The sequence below is a fragment of the Mirounga angustirostris genome, unplaced genomic scaffold (assembly GCF_029215605.1).
Source record: "Mirounga angustirostris isolate CCGP_5_RB_7025 unplaced genomic scaffold, mMirAng1.0.hap1 SCAF_6, whole genome shotgun sequence".
Classification (NCBI taxonomy): Eukaryota; Metazoa; Chordata; class Mammalia; order Carnivora; family Phocidae; genus Mirounga; species Mirounga angustirostris.
In genome coordinates, this window is record NW_026991714.1 from 115,576,034 (window position 1) to 115,597,942 (window position 21,909).

The window sequence follows — 21,909 nt, forward strand, 5'->3', positions numbered from 1 at the left end:
AGCTTGGCCCCCGAGTACCTGATTATTTGAGGAAACTCAGGCACCACCTACTCAAGAGTCTGTTTCTGAACTCTACTGTGTTTCACTCACTGAGGTGGGAGTGGAATGCAGGAGGGGGTTTTTGCAGCAGCGATACCAAGCTGACTCTGGGCTAGAGTAGAGAAAAAAAAGCATTTGATTTTCAAACCCCAACATCCTTACCCACAGTTCTTTCCAATCGCCTCCAGGGTTTCCTAAGTGGGAACATAGTAAGGGCCTGCAATAATGAGGGATGCCACCACCCTTGCCTCAGACTCAGCTGAAGCTCAGTCAAAGCACTCACGCAGTGCCCAGCTCCCCCCACCCCTGACCTGCTGCCTCAGACACTCCAGGCTGAGTCCTGAAGATGCTTTCCAGGTGATTCTGAAGCATATGCTCTGATAAGAAGCAGATGATCTATTATGTACAGCATGTAGCTTTGACCTAACCTCAAAGTTCCTTTTCAAGCCCGACCCTATATAAACACACTCGTGCAGGGTATATATAAGAGGATTTTAGAGAAACAAATACAAACTGAATCTGCCAAAAGCCATAAGCGCAAAAGGAAAAACAGTATATAAAATCTATTTATACACATCAAGTAGTTCCCAAACTTGACAGTGCATCAGAACCACCTAGAAGAGCTTTTAAAAATTACTGCTTGGTAGCCCCCCACTGGACTTCTTGAATCAGCACCTCCAATGGTAGGGCTCCCAGGTGATTCTGCAGAATCAGCCCATAGGCTAGGAACCTCTGCTTTACTCTATGCTCACTGCCAAGGAAATACAGCCCGTCAGGTTAGCAACTAAAACAGTAACATCTGGCAAACAGAAATAGAAAGAAGAGCTTCAGGGTATGGGTTTAAGTCAAAGTCTTAACACTAGCCCTAGTTGTGCCAGGAGGAGACGACACTTATTTTGAAGTGCATCCTCTCACTCAGGACGTAACCTGACCTACAGCCCAAGCCTGGCCCAAGCAGTGCCAACCGCTGCCGGAGGCGGCCAGGGTTGGTGACATTTTTTGTTTGTGCTGTATCTCAAGGTTGGCAAACACCTGGCATGAATGCTGCTGCTTCCCCGAGGCCCCCGTGCCCATGGCAGACATCGCTAATGGACTGCGGCACTCCTTCCCAGACAGTCCACACCGGGCCTCGGTCTCCCCCTGAACAGATGGCCACTGCCCAAGAGTTCTCCGGCAAGGCAAGGGCCTGTGCCCTGCCTGTCCTACAGCTGATGGCTTAGAAACCAGGCATCTCTGCACACCACAGCCACTACACCACTATCCAAGGCAATCCAAATGAGAAATGATGTGCCTCCAAAGCAAAGCAAGGATTTTCCTTCTCAACAACCTGCACCCTAAGGTCTATTTTAACATATCTGAATTACTCAACAGACAAGGCCCCATGCCCGTTTGAATCTCCTCCACAAAGTCTTCCCCAAATATCTGTCTGAATTCATTATTCCCTTCACACTGGTTAGGGCCTATTGGTGCCCATGTCCCCTAAAAGACTGCAAATTCCTTGCCGGAAACCCTAGTCCTGGCCCTGGAGCACACACATGCATTCAGGCAGTGAGAGCAAAGATGTAGCAATGCGAGCTGCCTCCTATCTCACGTGGAAATCAATCAGAAACACTGAGGTAACAAGGACTGCTGATCTTTGATCACTTTGAGGGGAAAGGTGCACATATGAAACGTGTGGTCTTCTGGGCCACCCTGACCTGTCCTGGCTGTACATACTGGATGAGATAAGTGACACGTAAGTGTTCACCAGGGACACCTATTGCTCAAACACAGAACATGTATCATTCCTAAGAAGTCTTTGACTCCTGGAGCTCCCAGACCCTAGCTTTCTAAAGCAGCAATGTATTTTAAGGAAAGCTGAACCTCACAACTAAAAGCAATACCCTAATAGAAACTCTGCTGCTACAAAATGAAAATTAAAAAATAATGGATGTTTTCTAGGATCTGCATACTAAGGACATGAGTAAGAACTGACAGAATATGTACTTCTACAAACTGGCTCACCCATCCTGGTACATTATCAGAGGTATGAAAATCAAGGAACACCACTGAGGAGATAGCCTCCAAATGCAACTTAGTACAGAGACAGAAGCAGGATACAAATGTGGGAAAGGCAAAAAAACATACGGGCACTTTAAAAAACGGGTAACACTTCCAAGACTGATCTGAGGTCTTGGGCTAAGTCAGAGAAAGTAGGATCCTAAATGCTATTATCCTGTTCCAGAAAAGGTTAAGCTATAGAAAAGGCTTGATAGGAAATTCCCACACTTGGCAACAGCTAAAAACAAAGATACATAGTTGGGACTAAGCTAGAGCTAAGGAAAGACCTCTGATGCTCCAGCTGAGAGAATAAAGGAATTGAGATCTCTAGGAGTGACTCACTTTCACTTCTGAGTCTAAATGAGCATTATAATTCACAGGGCTAGAACCAATACAAGTTCAATAAAAGGCGCCTGGCCTAGGTACATATTCCTAAGCTCTTACCATAGAGAAAAAGTCATTTTCTATGTTGCAAACTCTATGGGGCTTTATTCTGATCATCTATCATCAAACCACTGCTAAGATAAGGGAACCTAAAGTTTTTTTTTTTAGTTCACTCAAGGGAATACCATCACAATTTCAATCTGTATTCAAAGATCAGCAACAAGAAGAAAGAAAATTTAAAAAAGCAACTGGCAGTTCTAAAATGTTCTTAATAATGCTTCTCAGTCCTGAGCCTTTTCTTTTACCATCCCCCAATCCAAAGAGTACCAAAGGAGATGGAATACAAACATTTCAATGTGTTATCTGCAGTTTAACAGCCTTAATAACTGTGGCCATAAAATTTTAAGAGCTATAGCATTTTGGTGGCAATTAGAGTTATTGATATTTCTGAAATTCATTTGAGATTTTACTGTAACTTCAGCAAAAAACTGGCTTTGATATGGCTTTAGAAATAACTATTCTACAGTCTTGAGATTATTAAGAAAAAAGTGTTGCCATGAATTTAAATTAAGCCCGTATTTAAAATTCAATCAAAATAAACTGCTTCTGATCAAGATACTAATACATTTAAAATAAATTTAATATTGAATGAGAAGAAAATATTGTTCCATTTACAATCAGTATGTTGAGATTAACACTTTTTTAATTCTCTACAGTTAGTTAAGAAATAGACTGACACTGCTCAGGGTTCAAGAGTATCCCGCTGATATCCCTCAAACAGCTCTACTGATATTAATTGTGCAAAATAAAGTTAAAGTTGCAATGAGAAGTAACAAATGTAAGCCACTCCTCAACTATGCTACAAGAGGTCAAGAACTCGGTTTAGGTCACAGGTCCTCAAACTCTGTGAAAAGAACTATGCCACATCTGCTTTTAAAGGGTTAGGGAATTATGTGACAGTCTGGATGTGGGTCATCAGTTCTAAATAACAGAAGGAAAAAATATCAGGACAATCTGAATTCAGAGGTCAGTGGAAAGCTACAAGAAACACTATAAATGAGGTCTCCCTACATAGAAAACAAGAAAAAACTGTTGAGGACTGGGAAAAAGCCATCCCGGGAGCAAATACTTAAAAACTAATCTGTTAAACAGATTCCCTTTCCCTTGGACTTTCTTAGTGCTGCGTGAGCTCATGTGGGAGGCCAGAGATGCGGCAGGGTTGTGCTCGGTGGGCACACTGGGTACCTGCAGCATCCAGTTTCTCAGGGCTTACAAAAAATATGTGGCAACCAACTTCCCGAAGGAACACAATCACCTTCCCTTTCATCTTATTTGCATCATCTACTGAGAAAGTCATGGCAAGAAAAGCCAAAGTCAGTGCCCGGCATCAAAACTGAGAGTGAAAAGGAAGGGTTGGCAGTGCGTGTGAACCGCCTTTCCCGCAGCAGGACAGGAGTTAGTAACTCCGCAGGGGGCCGCCTTCTCAAGACAAGGAAGGTGGAATTTAGAAAACAAGCTTATTCTTTCATACACTAGAGCTTAAATTTCAGCTCCTTTTTGGAGGAACGTCCTGGACAATTACTTTCCTGCTTCAAAAGAAAAAACCAACCACGCAGCATACACCACACAGGCCAGCCTGTTCCTTTTCCTGCCCCTGGCTACAGGTGGCCTGAGTATAAAGGCATACGGCTCCGCCTTCGGTCCTCCACAGGCCTCTTGCCCCAGCCGTTCCCCTAAGCTTTTCTTCTGAGACTTGCCCCAAATCTGAATGAAGATACAGAAGTTAGAAGCATTGGGGATTAGCTCCACTGGGGCTCTGCTGGTCCAAGGAGGCTAAGGCTAAAGGAAGTCCAACCTTTGGATAAACGGGGGTCTAATACATTAAGCTGAATCTAGAACTCTTATTTAATAAACCTGTGGCCTAAGAGAAAGCAAGCAGCACAATCTGTTTACAATCTGCAGACTGACCTTAACCGCTGCTTATAATAATCTTCATCTCCATCATCTCGGCATCTCACTACTTTCCGACCTCCTCCTCCACAGGCGGCTTCTGCTTCCTCCCCAGAACTTGGAAAAAAGTCATCCTCGATCTCCTGCACCGTGACTTTTCTCTGCCGTTTCCGGGGCATGAGCCCGGGCTTCAGGTCATAGTCCGTGCCCTCTCCCAGCAGCTCGGTACCCCCCGCCCCCTCCAGCTCCTCCTCCGTGGGTAAGTACTCGGACTCGTCATCCTCGGAGTCGCCCTCCGCCTTTGGCCTCATGTCAGACTCCAAAGGTTTCTTTCCTTTTGGCAAGCCCACTTTCCCCTGGAAATGAAGAGCCCTTTTCTGGAGCTTCTTGATGTGTTTTTTCAAGCGCTTATCTGTTTTTGAGAGAACTTTGCTTCGCTCATTTGGTTTGTTTTCAGGGAGTGTTGCGCTCAGTTCCGAAGTGACTGAGGCTGCGGTTTTTCTAGCTGCTCTTTTATTACAAGCTTGCTTCTTCCTTTCAAAAGACAATTTTGCTTGATCTGCCAAATATTTTTCAAAGCCTGATGCTTCATTGAGCATTAGCTTTCTAGGCTTTTTCTCCTGTTTCTGAGGAATCTGGGTTCCAAAAGGTGTCATCTGGCCCGTGCGGATGAGCTCTTCCCAAGCCGTCTCCTGGACAGGCATGAGCATGCTGCCGAGACAGGACGGCCCCGGTTCTGAAAGAGGGATGACAATGTAGTGGGCACTAGCGTAAACCTTTCCAAGAGTACAACACAAATAGTCACTTCTTCAACAAACAGCACCTACGATTAACTCACATTTTAAAAACATACCATGGATGGGGGTGCCTGGGTGGCTCAGTCTTTTGGGTCTTCACTCTTGGTTTCGGCTCAGGTCATGATTTCAGGGTTGTAAGACTGAGCCCCATGGCAGGCCCCACGCTCAGTGCAGAGTCTGCTTAAGATTCTTTCCCCCTCCCTCTCCCTCCCCCTCTGCTCTGCTCCCCACTCGCACATGCTAAGAAAGATAAATTAAAATTTTTTAAAAATTAAAACATATCATGGATGTACTAAAGCATATTGTATATAAAGAAGAGAATGAATTTATTATAGCATTCATCATGCCAAATTCAATATACTCCTACTCAAAAAGGTGAATTTTCAATAACTTTTTCTAAAATAATGCAGCCAAAGACAGACCTACTCATATGTAACATACAGACAAATGTGTCTATTTCCTTATCAAAGAATAGCCCCCAAGGAAGCAATCTCCCAAGCTTCCATGTCACTTTGAATACCAGCATCCACACGGACTTAAAATTCAAGAGACAGTAAAACTGCAAATGTATAAAGAATCAACATGTACCTAAATAGGTAAATGTTTGCTCTGCACTGCCCAATATAATAGTCATCATGTAGCTATTTAAATTTAAGTTGAAAATTCAGTTCCTCAGATGCACCTGCCATATTTCAAGTGCTCAACGAGCCGTGTGGGGCTAAGGACGACCACAACAGACAACACAGACAGCATTTCCATCACTGCAAACGGGTCTACTGGACAGCACTGTGTTAGATGTGCAAACAGAACAGAGGACATAAACTGGAAGTTTGGTCATAATAATATAAAGTCACCCAGAAATCTCTGAACTTAATCTCTGGCAACATTACACGAGGAATCCATATTCTAAAATCTACATTTCTTGTAGTGCAGTAATGCCACAGCCAGTTTTTCACTGAACTTGTGGTGAAGAAAAATACACAACAGAAAGTGCACAAATACTAAGTGTACAGCTCAGTGTATTTTCAGAAAAAAACATACCTGTACACCAACATCCAGAACAAGAAACAGAAATTACTAGCACCGCCAGATGCACCCTCCATGGCACCTTCCAGTCTCTACCCCACCCCAAAATAATGACTGACCACACTATTAACACTACAAACAAGCTGTCCCTGGCTTTGAGCTTTATGTAAATGGAAATGTTTGTACATTTGTGTCAGCTTATTTTGCTCAACATTATGCTTGAGATTCATCCTTATTGTTGAATATAGTTGCAGTTGTTAATTTTCATTGCTGTTAGTATTCTATCATATAGCTACGCTATAATTTTTCCATCCCACTGTTAATGGACATCTGGGTAGTTTCCAGGTTTTAGCTACTATGAATTATGTTGCTATGAATATTCCAGTACACATCCTTCAGTAATACATTTCTACATAATTCTTTGAGTATGTTAAGCTTTAGGAGACACTGCCAAACAGTTTTTCAAAATGGTCCTATTAATTTTAAGTTCCACCAACAGTGTTTGAGAGTTTCAACTGGTCTACATTCTTACCATTTTAGTTATTCTAGTACGTGTGTAATGGTACCACTTTGTGGTTGTAATTTGTATTTCCCTACGAACTAATGAACTAGGGCACTTCTTCATAGATTTATTGACCTTCTGAATAGCGTCTTTTGAAGAAAATGTTCAAGTCTTTAGCCCTTTCCCAAGAGTTCTTTAATACACTCTGGATTCCTGTCCTTCAATTAATACATGTGTTGCAAATATCTTCTCCCACTCTGCAGCTTGCCTTTTTACTCTCTTAATGCTATCTTTTGAACAGAAGTTTAGTTGTGATATAGCTCACTTATCAAGCCTTTTCCTTTACAAGTGAGCATTTTTGTGTCTCATTAAGTCTTTGCCCTAAGATCATGAAAATACTTTCCTATGCTATATTCTAAAAGCTTTGTTTTACCACTCACATTTATATTTAAAATCTATTTGTCATTTATTTTTGTACATGGTGTAATGGGCCAAGATTCATTTTACCTTCGTGTGAATTAACCAAGCACCACTTACTGAAAAGATGATACTTCTTCACAGCACTGAACTGCCGTATCTGTCATAAACCAAGTGACCACGTATGGGTGGGTCTGTTCGCTGGACCCTACATTCTGTCCCATTCGTCTATTTGTTTTTCCTTGTGCCCATACCTCACTGTCTTAATTACTATAGCTTGATAACATATCTTGTTATTTTGTTCTTCTTCAAGATTAACTTTTCTTGGCCCAATACATTTTTATATCAATTTTAGAATCAGCTTGTTAATGCCCCCACCCTCACCCTATACTTCCCACCCCAGACTTTCTCCTTCAAAAAAGAAAAACAAACAACCTACTAAAGCGGTCAGAGGGCCAAAAGGAAAACCAGGAGAGATTGGGATCCTGGAAGGCACAGAAGTATCAGCTGCTACAGACAGGCCAAGTGGAGCAAGGACGAAAAGGGGCTTCTGGAATTGGGGAAGTAACTATTAATCCTGGGCAAAGTTTTACCAATGAAGCAAGAGGAGGTAAAACGCAGTAGCAGGTTTTAGGCAGCCAGACAGGAACAAGAAACACGGTACCTCAGCAGTGAAAGTCTTGGTCGCAGGCCAAACGAATTCTAAGAGACTGAAATTTAGAAATCCATCTCTCTAATATTTTTTTCTATTGCCTCAATTAATTCTTCATAATAATTCTCCTGTATTACTGAATAAACTTCAGGAGCTGGTAGAAAATATTTGCTTGGAAAGCTTAAATGCTAAGAAGCCTTAGTCTATATTTCAAGTATTAAATGACTGAGCAGCTACCAACAATTTCTAAACACGCACCTACATATACACACGCAGAGACTACAAAGGTATTTCGTTTCAGAGCTTACGCATTTTTTCAAAACATTTTCCAAAAGACACCCATCCTGGGCAGTAATAAAAACAAAATCAGAGCCATAGTATAACCTGAATGAAGATAGCTTTTCTTAAACAGAAGTGATGCTTGGAAAACCTGCCAAATACATCCCAAAAACATATGTAAAAGCAATTCTATGAATGCTGACTGATGATGCTGGGCGTAAAAACGTAATTTGATCAAGATGTTAGTTGTCTCTACAAAATTAACTACACAAGAATGTTAAGCTCTCTAATTTATTAAACATAATACCAAAGGTGCACCAGCAGCCTCTAGTAGATGGAGTTAAGCATTTACTTTCATTCTCCAAAAACCCCCATATAACTTAAGATATTTGGTTCTGCAGGTGTAGAGAGTAAAATTTTCCTAAATCTGTTTTAACAGTAAGGCAAAGAAAGGGATTTTTCTTGAAACCCAGGCCAGGACTGAGGAGATACTCTCCACCACTACAGGCATCAGGCACCAATTCAAGAACAAAGAGAGGGGCGCCTGGGTGGCTCAGTCGTTAAGCGCCTGCCTTCAGCTCAGGTCATGATCCCAGGGTCCTGGGATCGAGCCCCGCATCAGGCTCCCTGCTCAGCAGGAAGCCTGCTTCTCCCTCTCCCACTCCCCCTGCTTGTGTTCCCTCTCTCACTGTGTCTCTCTCTGTCAAATAAATAAATAAAATCTTTAAAAAAAAAAAAAAGAACAAAGAGACACTGCTCCCAGTATCCTCACCTATATCCTCCTCCTCCAGACTGGCATGATCTAGTTCAACTTGTACCTCTGCTCCTCCAAGGATGGCCTGGAGACGTTTTTGTTTTGCTGTGATCTTCTTTAGCTGTTGTTCCTTGAGTGGTAAATATTGAATACAGAAAACAACAATGAAGTGAGTGTTTTATTGTTAAATACAAAAGATAAATTTAAAAACTTTAATCAAGAGCAAAATAAAACAGAAATCCCATATGTTGCTATTATTATAGAGCACCTTATTTGAGCAACTGCCACTTTTCTAGCAGGATGTAGGCCTAAAAGCATTTCCATCAGGCAGGCATCCCTGTCCCCACCCACTCTCCTGTCTGGGCGGCCCAGCTTTCTACGTGCCTGAGCACTTAATTTCACATGTACTGACTCTCCACAGAGGTGGTAGAACTGCTCTACTTGGTTTTCCCCACTGCACACTGGGTAAATTATTAAACTTTGTTTCTGCAAACGACAGGCTATGAGGTCAATGGCTGTAAGGATAAGAAACAAACACAAATGTTCAAACACTTGAAAAAGCCTCCTCTGCTCATCTACCATATTTACAATTGTCTTTTATAGTCTTTTATAGTATTCTACCCAATTACTATACTTTAAAAGCATTTGGATATACCCTTTTACCCTACCCACCCCAGACCCCTCTTTGTCTTATCTCCCTCTACATCACGAGAGTTCAGCTATGCAGCCATTCCCAGGGCATCTCCAATTAACTAGGCCTATGGTACCTGGTTCTTCTTCCAAGTTCAAGAATGTCTGAACACCAAATATGAGAGTGGGATGAGAAGAAATGCTGAGTATAATGCCATGTTATACTAAACTGGAATTCCTTTTCTTTCAGTTTTCCCTCATTTCATCTCATTTAAACAGCCTTTCTAAAAACTAAACACAGTCTTTCTCTCTGAATAGTCTATCTCCAACCATCAAAGGGCTGTTTTAGAAAGATAGGAATATACAATTGACTTAGACTAGTACGTAAAATGGCCCAAAGTCTGGTCCTCACTGCTCCTTGAAACTTCAGCCCACCAGAAGCCCAAGGTCAGAGGTCTCTGAATATTCATTCATATGCTCGCACAAGAGGCCAGATGTCCTCTCTCTGCTTTGGGGAGACCCCAGCTTCCTGAAGCCACTGCTAGCTCTAAGCTTTGGGCTGCTATTCTGGAGGTAGGGGACAGACGATGGGATGGTGAAGATAATGGACTGGTGTGTGGAAAGCAAAAGGAGGCACTGAGTCTATAGACATCACTAGTGAAGCTTAAATAAGAGATGCAAGGACTTTACTCACTGCAGTGGGTCAATTGCCAGCACAAGGATATCTGCTCATCATTTTGGATGGCAGAAATAAAATGATCAAAACTAGTCATTCCTGCCTACTCTGATATATTTTCATAAAGCATAAATTCTAAAAAATGTTACAAACCTCAAAAAAACAGTGTCATAACAGATATTCCCTACCCTGAAGTTGTACAACCCTAAGTGCAGACCCATCAGTGTGTCCAGGTGATGACCATAATACCTAAGAACAGTGAGCATGAGTGTGTGAGGGGTGATGGCTATAGCAAAAGGAAACACAGTGTATATAATCAGGACAAGCAAGAGCCAAGCAAAAAAGAAAGTAAGTTCACACAACACACAGAGACTGAGGAGAGGCCGGCATGCCAAACAGGAGCCTAAGCTGGGTAAAAGAAAATGGCACAGCAAGGAAGACCATAATCATAAACATCAATAAGGCAGCATGCAAAGCCAACAAGGGAACCTTTTCTCAAAAATATGTGTATGTGTGTATTTTAAAAGATATTCTTTAACAGAAGATATTAAAGGGAAATAGCTGAAATATTAAACATAAAAACAGGAACTCAAAATTTTCTATTATACCTATTTCCTTCACGTCTTAACTACTTTTCAGAATACTTCCCAAATATTAAATGAACAGAACTGATGACTTTTTCAAAAATGAAATACTTAATGTGTTATTTGGAATCACCTTATTATACTTCTGTCGTTTTACAGAATCTAGTTTCCTGTTGATGTCTCTGCTGGTAGCAGCTTGAGGGCTAAGTTGTTCAATAATTTTATTGATTTGCTGTAGGGATGTTGTACATGACCTGAAAAATAAAATAAAATGTCTATTTTCCACTCTGGTAACATTTTTTTAATAGTGTAATGTGAAAACAGAAATGCTACAAAGATGTCCTTTTACCTCTTATTAACTAAAAGATAAAAGAAACTAAACCAGAATGCATATTCTTGTTGGCCACATCTACAACTTGAAGGGTTATTAGAAGTTCAAGGTAACTGCTAGTGTTTTCTTTGATCTGGCTGACTGAAATCAGCACATTCCCATTTGTAAGCTGTTTCATTCACTCTACAAGCATTTTAAGTGTGTACTAGATTCAAGAGACTGTGCTAAAACAATGTGCAATAAATTGTCCTTTTAGATAAAAAAATACATACACATGGCTTGGTTTTTTTTTTTTTTAAGATTTTATTTTTTTAGAGCAGTTTTAGGTTCACAGTAAAACTGAGAGGAAGGTACAGAGACTCCCATATATCCTTCCCCAAACACATATACCCTCCCCCATTATCAACAACCCATACATGGGTTTTTAAAGCTCATTTGGAAGTCACCCAAAGTTTGGAAAAGTACTAAAAATGCTGACATTTTTTTTTTTTTATATAAGTCAGATTTCTGCGACAATATTTTTCTTTCACAATACTGAAGACTTATTTGCTGTAGCATTATATTTTATAGTTTGAAGGGGAAAAAAAAATCTCTAATATAATGCTCCTAAAACAGACACCACAGAATGGTAACTCCCAATTTTCAAAAGACAAATTCAATCTTGACACTTGTATAATCTGCTCTTTGTATCCTTTGTGGATTTCAGGACAAAAGATGTTATCAATGCAAGTTACTAGCAGTCTAACCACATGTCACCAAGGATCTAGTGTTCATCTCCGTGGTAATTCTGCAGCACTCTGACGTCACCTATGCAAGCAGTAGGCACATTTCCAAGGTCAAATGTAAAAGTGTGCTCCTTATCAGGAGTTGAGCTCCTCACACCTGGAATACTACAAGTATTCCAGAATACCTGCTACTCAAGCAGCCAAAAGAACACACCAGGAAGCTGCTGGCAGAAAACATGTCCTTTAAGTTCCAACAGCCATCTGTACCACAGTCTCCTTGGCTGAGGGTAGCCAACAGCTCCTCATTCTTCCCTCCTCTCCCCTCCCCCAGCCACCCCCATCTGAGACTGCACCATTCCTCCACTCATTACTCTCCTCTTTCATGCTTGCCTGACACAGCCTAGAACACTGGCCAAGACAGGGCAGGCTGGCAATAGGGAAGGAGTTCAATCTTCACCTGCCCCAGCCTTCTAGCCCAGGTCCAGAGCCTGCTTCTCTTCTAACACACAAATGAAGTTTCCACGGGACTTCATCTTTCCTGTAGAGTCATAAGTAGGACAGAAGGAAGGAAAAGCAAGGAGTTGCTTCACATTATTTTCAGAAATGCAAATCTGAAAAATCACCAAAACACTGACACTTGGTTTAGACACAGGAAACTGGCAAGAAACTATAGGACAAGAGAAAAATGTGAGGGGAGGGAGGGTGATGTGCTCCTGTATCTCAAGTAGCACATGTCACACCTTCAGGTTCACTTCTCCTGAAAACCATTCTGGGCACATGCTTGTGAGTTCTAGGGTACTCAGAACACTATTTCTCTCTAGGACGTTATGCATAAACAGGTTGTTGTGAGCTGGCCTGAGACCCTGACTACGACATTCAGTGCTGCTCCTGAGGGAAAGGGCTGGGGTTCACACACAGGCTCAAGGACTGCCCTAATTGACTCCATCCTCCAAATAAGAGGTTCTATAAATCTCCTAGATTTCTGGAATACCACAGCTATTATCTGAAATTCTCCATCACATGTAAACACAAATTCTGCAATCAGAGAAGACAGTCTACACTCACGTGAGGTCATCCAGGACTGATCGATACTCCTTCTCCGCATCTGCAAGCTGGGCCGCACGGCTGGCCTCATGAATGGCGCTGTCCACTTGCCGAAGTACACCCTGTTCCAGCACGTCCTGGTCGTACACATCCACACCCAACCCCTGCAGTTCAAGGGCCTGCGCACTCGGCTCCACTGTCTGTATCTGATGTCTGTCGATGTGCAGCAGGGCCGGCCCTCTTCTCGGAACTTCCGATGAACACCCCTCAGCAGAAGTGGATGGTCCATTAACAGAGGAACAAGAAGGGAGGCTTTCCTCCACCTCTGCATTGTCATCATTCTCTTGCTTGCTTGTCATTTCTTGTCTATCACTGACATACTGACTTTGCAAACAGTCTTGTTCCTGAGTTTGACTTGAGTGGGGGATTCTCGCATTTTGCATCCTCTACAGACTATCTAAAAGGAAAAAAAATGTAATAAGCCTTTGGTTATAAAGAGTTGATATTTATATAGTTCCTTAAAATTTTTATAATTAAAGAAGATTGATTTCTCAAAAGATCAAGTAATCCTCCAATTAGATAAATTCGATGTTTCAAGTGTTACTTTTCTTAAAAGGGCACAAGCTATACATCTTCTTGAGTTCTGATAATAAATAAGAAAAATTAACCAAAAAAAACAAAAACAAAAACAAAAGACAAACAAGAAGAAAAAAGCACAGTATCAACAACAAAGGACATCTGGAGAGCCAGCTAAGAAAACTGGCAACCAAAATCTTGACTGACACCCTAAGAGTCTTCTCCAAATCAACTGAAGTCATTTGACTACTTTCCAAGTGAGCATCTTCACTGCATTATGGCACAAAAGATTCACAATACAGTGTGGCATGAGGAACTGTGATATACAAATTTTGTGAAGTAAGGAACAAGCTTCTCTACAAATCTGACCAGCAGAAACTGAGGTTGAACGTTTACTCTAATAAACAAACTCTAAACAAGACACAGTATCACCACTAAAATCTGAATCTGAGAAAGATTAAGTACTCTCAAAAATAACCCCATTTCAATGTGCAATACAATTTCTCGCCAATCAGGCTGGCAAAAACAGGTTGGGCCTGTATCCAATACAGACAAGGAAGATCCACCCTCACACAATACTGGTGGCAATATAAATTACTAAAGCTTTTTTGAAAGGCAGTTTAACAATATCTATCAAGATTTAAAATGCACGTGACCAAATATTTATTCCAGAGAAATACTCACATACATACGGGATGTTCACTGTAGCATGCCAATAGTTTAGTATAGGCATTAAGTATTTTCAGTGACACTGATATAAAAGTCTTGTAAACTGAAAAAATACCACAGAGTACGAATACATTTATGTTGGATAAAAAAATATACATCTGCACCTGTATTTTGGAATGCATTCAAAGTGATCTGGAGATACACACTAAACCTGCAACCACTGAGGAGGAGGAAGCAGAAGGAATGGGGGGAATAATGAAAATAGTGAATATGTGTTCACTATATTGCCTGTGTAACTCCAATAAATACATTAAAAAGCAATGCAATAACCAAGAGACAGCCTTGCTTTTTATTTAACTGAATAAACTAAGGTTTCTTTCACCACCACAACTTTATTTATATAAAAATACCAGAAGTTCTCCCAATAAGCCCCACTGATTTCTCATTAAATAAAACTTTGGTCCTGGCGACTAACACTAGGATACAAAGACACCAGGAACTTTGCACTATCCATTCCAGAGCAGCTCATTCTCTAGGGGAGAAGAAACATGTCAATAACAACACAGCAGGGCAGGTCTGTAGAAGAGGCACCAACAAGAGGCCACCTGGAAACAGAGGAAGGGACAATGCTTTGGGTCTGGAGCTAAAGAAACATATACAAGCTAAGATCTCAATCCCTGGCCCAGGGTCTGATAACATAAAAGATACTCCATATATGCTGAAGGGAAGTAAGGTTCATGAAGAAGTCTAAAATAACAAATCTGATGTGGACAACTGAATCACTGGTGAATTCAGTCATGAAAATGAGAATCGCAGAAAGGAAGCAGATAGGAAGCAGAAGGAGGGGCCGGAGAAGAATAAGAATCTGGAATAAATGATGGGAAACAAACACTGGTGACAGGTGTGGAGGGCCCCCCAAAACCACGGATTGCCAACAATCCCCAAGGCTGCACAATTTCCTCCTTTGGTAATTAACAGCCCCAGGGGAAATGTCACTGTTGGGAGTTTTCAGGCAGAAGTACAGAAGGACAAAAGGGCATGGATACAAATGCTGAGAAGAGTAGTTCAAGTAACTGAACTTGGGGTCCAAGCTGGAGAGATTAAAAAAAAAAAAAAAAAACAAGCCAGAAGGGACTGGGATAGGAAGGGAGGGAAGGAGAGAGGGAGACATCAAGAAGCCACTTGGAGCATGACCGTGGACCAAAGGGCAAGTCTCCTGGGAATGAGCGCAGAAAACCAGGAGGTTCTCATCAGAAGCTAAACAGTTTCAGAAGTGAAATAAATCATCCATTCAACAAATACTTGATAGTCAATTATGCCAGACAGTGTACTAGGTTAACTAGTTTCTGTCACCATAGAGCTTAGAGTCTCTTGGGGAAGACATACATTTTAAGAATTACATACATACATATTTACACATTTAAATATGTATGTTCATGTATAAGTTATACCCACAAATGTAATTATGGTAACTGCTATAAAAGTACAGGATTCTTTAGGACAAAATAACAGAGGAGCCTAATTGACAGTGCAAAGGTAGATATGAGAAGGGAGACCTCTCTGATAAAGTGATACTTGAGCCAGTATCTGAAGGATGAAAAGGATTAATAAGGCCAAAACTGGAATGAACATTTTGCAAAGAAACGTGTAATTTCTAAGGCTGGTAAGAGCTGGGGCACTTGGGAAAATGAAAGAAGGATGGAACGCAGTGAGAATTTTTTACTTTATCCTACATGAACAACTGAGTTAAAGTTGCTGATAAAGACTCCATTCATTGTATAAATCTTACAGAATACCTTCTAACACTCTGCAAGGCTTAATCATCTGGAAAAACAGGATCTTCACTGTCCTCCCCTTTGAGCACTGGGGCTCCTCTGGGAGGAGCTGGATTCTGGTTTGCAGATTTGGCTGTAAACATGCCTAGCTGGGGAGGGAGTGGGGCATAAGTGAAGATGGAGGGGGAGTCAAGATCACAAAGGACCCAGGAAAACATGAACTTGGATTTTATTCCAATTACAATGGAATGATTTTTAAGAGTTTTAAACAGGGTGACGGTGGCATGACCTATTTCAAGTTCCTAAGAGACCACCTGGGCTACTATATGGACAACGGATTGGAGGAAACAGTACAACAAGGAAATGATGGGAGACACACGAGTGAAAAATGACTGCAGCTTGGAACAGGGTGAAGATGGATGCTACGTAGGAAATCAATGTTACAGCATTCGTATACGGACTGCTCAATCCTCCTTTACACACTCCCACTTGACAGTAACAATGCCCAAAGCGCCTGACTTGTATTTACCCCGATTCTTTCAAGTAACAAACAACTCCAGTTTTTTCATCGAAATCAAACAGGGCCGCGCTGATCCTGCGCTCCGGGGCCGACACAAAACCCAGAAGTAGAGGTTTCGTGGAGGGCACTGTAGTGTGCCGCCCGCCGCCCCAGGTGAGAGCGCGCTGCTTCGTCACTTCCGGCCGCAGGTGCGCCGGCACAGAAGGCGCGCGCCCGATTCGAGGGCCAGCTACCGGCCAGCCCCGCCGATGGGCTTTCATGGCGGCCAGATGCCCGAGGCGAGGCCATGGGCGCCTGGGAGTCCGAGCGGGGCCCAGACATCCCCTGCTCGACGTTCAGCCCGGCCGCCCGAACACTCACCCCAGGGCCGCGCGGCCACCCGTACGTCAACGTAGACTCCACCGCCGCCACCAGCCGTGGAACCCGAACACGGGGCCGGCCGCGGCGCATGCGTCTTTTGTCCGCCGTAAGCACCGCCCCCAAGCGTGACCCGACCACAGCGCATGCGCCAAGCTGCCCTGGAAAAGTGTGCGCGACCACGTGATTGGCGGGATGCGTGTAGCCCCGCCTTTCTAGCTACGATTTGTGTGAGTGTTTTAAGGGCTGGTGACCGGCTGTGCGGCTTCAGGCACGCGCTTCAGTCCTGGTCAAAAAATACCTCTTTAGTAAAGCGATCATAAGAATTAAAAGACGTGTTTCCAGAAAGAAAGAGAGAGAGGGAGAGAGAAGTACGTGTGTTCCGTGAACCCCAAAGAAAATAAGCTTGGGGAAGGGAGCCGGCTTGAATGTCACATTTCAATAGCCACGCGCGGTAGACGTTGTTGCTACCTCTTGGTCCTCTGGTACGGCTGTTGGCACGCAAAGAATAGGGAGAGGACTTATTTATCTCTGTTGCCCCTCCATCTCCGACACACATATGTGGGTGGAGATGGGGTGTGTGGGTGTAGTGGGCCTACATGAATGTCTTGATGGCATTAGTGAGTCATTTACTATCTGTCTTCATATCAAAGAGGTAAGAAGGATTTTGAGCCAAATGAGAATTTTTGCTTGGAGCTTTTGAAGAAACAAAATATCAACACCTAGGTTCACAATGAAGGGAGGAAACTGAGGTTTACCTGAGGAAGGAGTAGCCCATGAGGGTTGTCAGCCTTACCAAACAAGGCAGCTTCCCAGCCCAGGGATTCCAGCCCTGTAAGAGGGTGAATTTTCCAGGGCCAGGGCCAGATAGTCCTCCTCCCAGAGGAGTAGCAGTGACCTCAGTGACTAAGGGAAGGATCTTTGTGGGATTTTTTTTTGGGGGGGGGGGTTGTTGTTGTTGATTTTTGGAAAGGATCTTTTGTCCTGGGTAGGGAAGTGCCTTCCTCATTTTGAAGCCTGAAGTTGGACAATAGGAAAAGGGGGCTGGGAAGCTACTTGGTAATACTCAGTAATACTACCATATCTCTCTTGTCAGCAGCACCAGTCTACCTTTGCCTCAAGTCATCCCGCAAGTTACATAAAAATGTAACTTGTTTTTTTACAAAGGAATAAAGAATTCTAGTGATCTCCTGAATACAATAATTGAGAATAGAAAGGCATTGGTAAGGTATTAGTTTTAATGCTTGAATATGAAAGCTGTTTCTCCCTGAAATAGAGTGGTTCCCAACCATTTTGAGAATGAGGTCCCCCTTTTAATGTGCACTATTTTGGTGAGCCCCCGTGTATCAATCAGAATTTGGACAGGAAGCAGATGGTACACTCAAACTAGGTAGTTGAGAATTAATAACTTTTACAAAGGTGTGGACAGGATTAGGAAAACAACTCAGATGGCACAGTACCCCTGCGAAGGCAAAACGTTAGGAGCTATTCCCATATATTATGAGCTGGATTGCATCCCTCCAAATTCAATTGAAATCCTAACCCCCAGTACCTCAAATGTGACTGTATTTAGAGATAGGATCTCTGAAGACCCTAAGAACATTTTATTAAGTTAAAATGAGGTTATTGGGGTAGGCTCTAACCCAATATAACTGGTGTCCTTATAAGAAGAGGAGATTAGGGCATGGACATGCACAGAGGAAAGACCATGTGAAGACACAGGGACACAACAGCCATCTACAATTCAAGAAGGCCTCAGAAGAGACCAGCCCTGCCAATCCTTGATCTCAGACTTATAGCCTCCAGACTGTGAGAAAATAAATTTCTCTTTTTTAAGTCACCCAGTCTGTAGTACTGCGTTATGGCAGCACTAACAAATGAATACACCATCCCTGGGCATGAAAGGGCAATGGGAAGACAAAGGTTTGGAAGAAAATAGTTGAATGGAAAAGACCAGTTGAAATGTACTAACCCATGGTCGCTCAGTGGGAGGGAACTGGGAAAATAAATACCCTGAACTAACTGCCCTTTCATTATTTCATCTGCTGCTGCCTCCCATTGGTCAAAACCTACTGACTACCAGAGGGCAACGGAGGCTGTTGATTCCATTCTGTATAGATCAGCCTCTTTGGGCACAGGGCAGAGTTGAGAGAGATGGAGAGTAGGTTTGGAGCTTCAGACTGGAAAGATGCATCATTACCCCCACACAATTGTAATTATCCTCTTAGTATCCCTTTAATTTAGAAAAGGCATAATGAAACAGTCACTATTAATTCAGTAAAGCTTTTTAGATGAATTTGTATTTAGTTAATTAAAGGATCTATGTATTTTCTCTAAGCCAAGTTTCTCCTGACCTCTGTTGCCTGAGAATGGTAATAAGGTCACATTAGCAGCAACAATTCAGATTTCGATGATTCCTGTGCCCACCTGAATACTCAGGATCCTTCTTTTCACTCATGCCCTTATGAATGGAATTTAGTGCCCTTATAAAAGAGGCCCCAGAGAGATCCTTCGCCCCTTCTGCTATGTGAGGACATAGCAAAAAGATGGCAGGAAATGAGCTCTCACCAGACACCGAATCTGTCGACATCTTGATCTCAGATTTCCCAGCCTCCAGAACTATGAGAAATAAATTTCTGTTATTTTTAAGCTGCCAGTTCTGTGGTAGTCTGTTAGCAGCCTGAATGGGTTAAGATAGAATATAAGAAGTGGTGGGGGTTTTAGTAACTTACTTATAATACTCATTTACAAACTTAGGTGTCTGAATGTCAACCAAAACCTCTCTACTTCCCCCCTACATCCATTCAGTCCCCAAGTTCCATTGGTTCTGCCTCCCCCATAGCTTACACATCTATCCCATCTTCTCCATCCCCTCTGTTCAATTTTCTTGACCGTTGCAACCAGTCTCCTAGCCCAGTCTTGCTCCCTACCCATAAACTTGGGTGGGGATTTCAGAGCCTTCTGATGGTGTCTCTCCTCTGCCTGAGACCCACCCATGCAAGATAAAATCCAAGCTATTTAACATGTTATCCAAGCCATTTTATTATCCTGCCCAATCTGATTTTTCTGCACTCTCTGGATGCCTCTGCTCAAGATTTAAGGAATTATTTACTATTCTATTTGTACTGTGCTGCAGTCAGCTTGGACTGTCTAGCAAGTCCATTGCGTGCACCTCTTTCCAACTGTCTTAGTTTGCTCAGGCTGCCATAACAAAATACCATGCACTTGGTGGCTTAAACAACAGATATTTATTTTCTCACTGTTCCAGAGGCTGGGAAGTCCAATTCAGTTCTGGTGAGGACTCTCTTCTGGGCTTGCAGACAGCTACCTTCTCACTGTCCTCACATGGTGGAGAGAGAGTTCTGGTGTCTCTTCCTTTTCCTTCCCCCTCACTTTTTTTTTTAAAGATTTATTTATTTATTTGAGAGAGCACGAGGGGAGTGGGGATGAGGGACAGAGGAAGAGGGGCAAGCAGACTCCCCACTGAGCAGGGAGCCCAATGTGGGGCTCGATCCCAGGACCCCAAGATCATGACCTGTGCCAAAGGCAAACAATTAACCGACTGGGCCACCCAGGCGCTCCTGTCTCTTCCTTTTCTTATAAGGGCACCTGCTCAATCAGATTAGGACCCACCCCACTCTTAAGACCTTATTTACCTTAAGTACCTCCTAAAGGCTGTATCTCTAAATACAGTCACATTAGGGGTTAGGGCTTCAAGATATGAATCAGTGGCCTCACATTGGGAACTTAAAATTGGCCATGTGGGAGTATTTACACTACAGAAATAGACAAAATCTATGAACCAGGGTTTTTGGTAGGAGGGGGACCGTTTTATTTTTTCCCAGCATATCCCTAATTGTTATCATCAGGCCTATGTGATTTTGCACATGGGTCTCTCTGCCTGGAATTCTCTCACCCATTCCAAAGTTTCTTTTTCTGACGCTTTCCCTGACCCTCCAAACAGAGTTAGGCCTTCACAGCTCCTCCGCACCCTAAACTGATATTTTCAATATCTCTACTATGGCACTTACTACTTTGGATTTTAATGCGTTTTATGTAACAAGCAGTTTTATAGCCCTGACTGTGGGCCAGGTTTTGTCCTGAATGCTTTACAAATATTAACTCATTTAAATATGACCAGAATTGTCACTGTGCCTTTAATTTCTGTTTAGTGTTCGGTGTAAGAAACTCTCCCTACCCCTACAAAACAGAACGACTAAGTTGACTCTCATTTTTCAAAACTTCAGGGTAGCAGCAATGCCCCAATTTGGCTCCCCACTCCCCATAAACATGGAAAAACTAATTAAAAAAAAAAGAAATATACTAGAAGTGAATTGAACACTGAGCAAAACTGATAAAGCTAAAAATAGAGGCAAATGCATATTTAGAATTATGTTAGCAACCACTATAAAAAGTAATGTTAAAAATGTATTGAATAAATAAATAAGTAATTTTAAAAGCAATGACTATATAACAATGGTTATATGATTCCATTGAAATATATATTATATGTGTGTATTTATGTGCATGTGTGTATACAGTAGGGGAGTGTGATGTGGAGATGAAGTACAGTCTTCCTACTTTTTGGTCACATCTCCACCATGGCCCTCTGTGCCTTTATCTCTCTCAGTCTCACTCTTTCATATATTCTGTCCAACTTTGTCTTTACCCTGACTTTTTCTCAAATCCCTCCAGGATTAATTTTGGGCACTGCTTTTTTCCCCTAATCTTTTAGGGTCATTTCAGTAATCTTCAACCAACACCTTGCTCTCCAAAGCTGATATATAAAAGAAAAGAACAAGAAATCTTGTCTTTTGCAACAATATGGATGGACCTGGAGGGTGTTTTGCTAAGTGAAATAAGACAGAGAAAGGCAAATACCATATGATTTCACTTATAAAATAAAATACCTAAAAAACAAAACAATGAACAAGCAAAACAAACAAACAAAACAGAGACAGACTCATAAATACAGAGAACAAACTGGTGGTTTCTAGAAGGGAGGGGAGTGTGGGGATGGATCAAATAGGTGAAGGGATTAAGAAGTACAAACTTCCAGTAATAAAGTAAGTCAAAAGGATGCAAAGTACAGCACAGAATATGGTCAACAATACTGTAATAACTTTGTATTGTGGCAGGCAGATGGTAACTACACTTAAAGTGGTGAGCATTTTGTAACGTA

General features: G+C 42.1%; 1 protein-coding gene across 4 annotated transcripts in view; it reads right to left on the reverse strand.

Annotated features, from left to right (window-relative positions):
* Nucleotides 1–16,849, reverse strand: part of ERCC6 (ERCC excision repair 6, chromatin remodeling factor) — a 72,484-nt gene extending 55,635 nt beyond the window's left edge. For 2 of the 4 annotated variants that reach the window (XM_045878290.2, XM_064594942.1), the window contains exons 1-5: nucleotides 16,731–16,849; nucleotides 12,852–13,287; nucleotides 10,864–10,984; nucleotides 8,859–8,970; nucleotides 4,432–5,149 (exon numbers count right to left, since the gene is read on the reverse strand). In XM_045878290.2, coding sequence (XP_045734246.1) covers nucleotides 4,432–5,149; nucleotides 8,859–8,970; nucleotides 10,864–10,984; nucleotides 12,852–13,273 — 1,373 coding nt within the window. In that variant the 5' untranslated portion in view covers nucleotides 13,274–13,287; nucleotides 16,731–16,849. Of the gene's footprint in view, nucleotides 1–4,431; nucleotides 5,150–8,858; nucleotides 8,971–10,863; nucleotides 10,985–12,851; nucleotides 13,288–16,730 lie in introns of those variants that run through there. The other 2 variants (XM_045878291.2, XM_064594943.1) reach the window with 2 other exon arrangements.
* Between the last annotated feature and the right edge of the window lie 5,060 nt (nucleotides 16,850–21,909).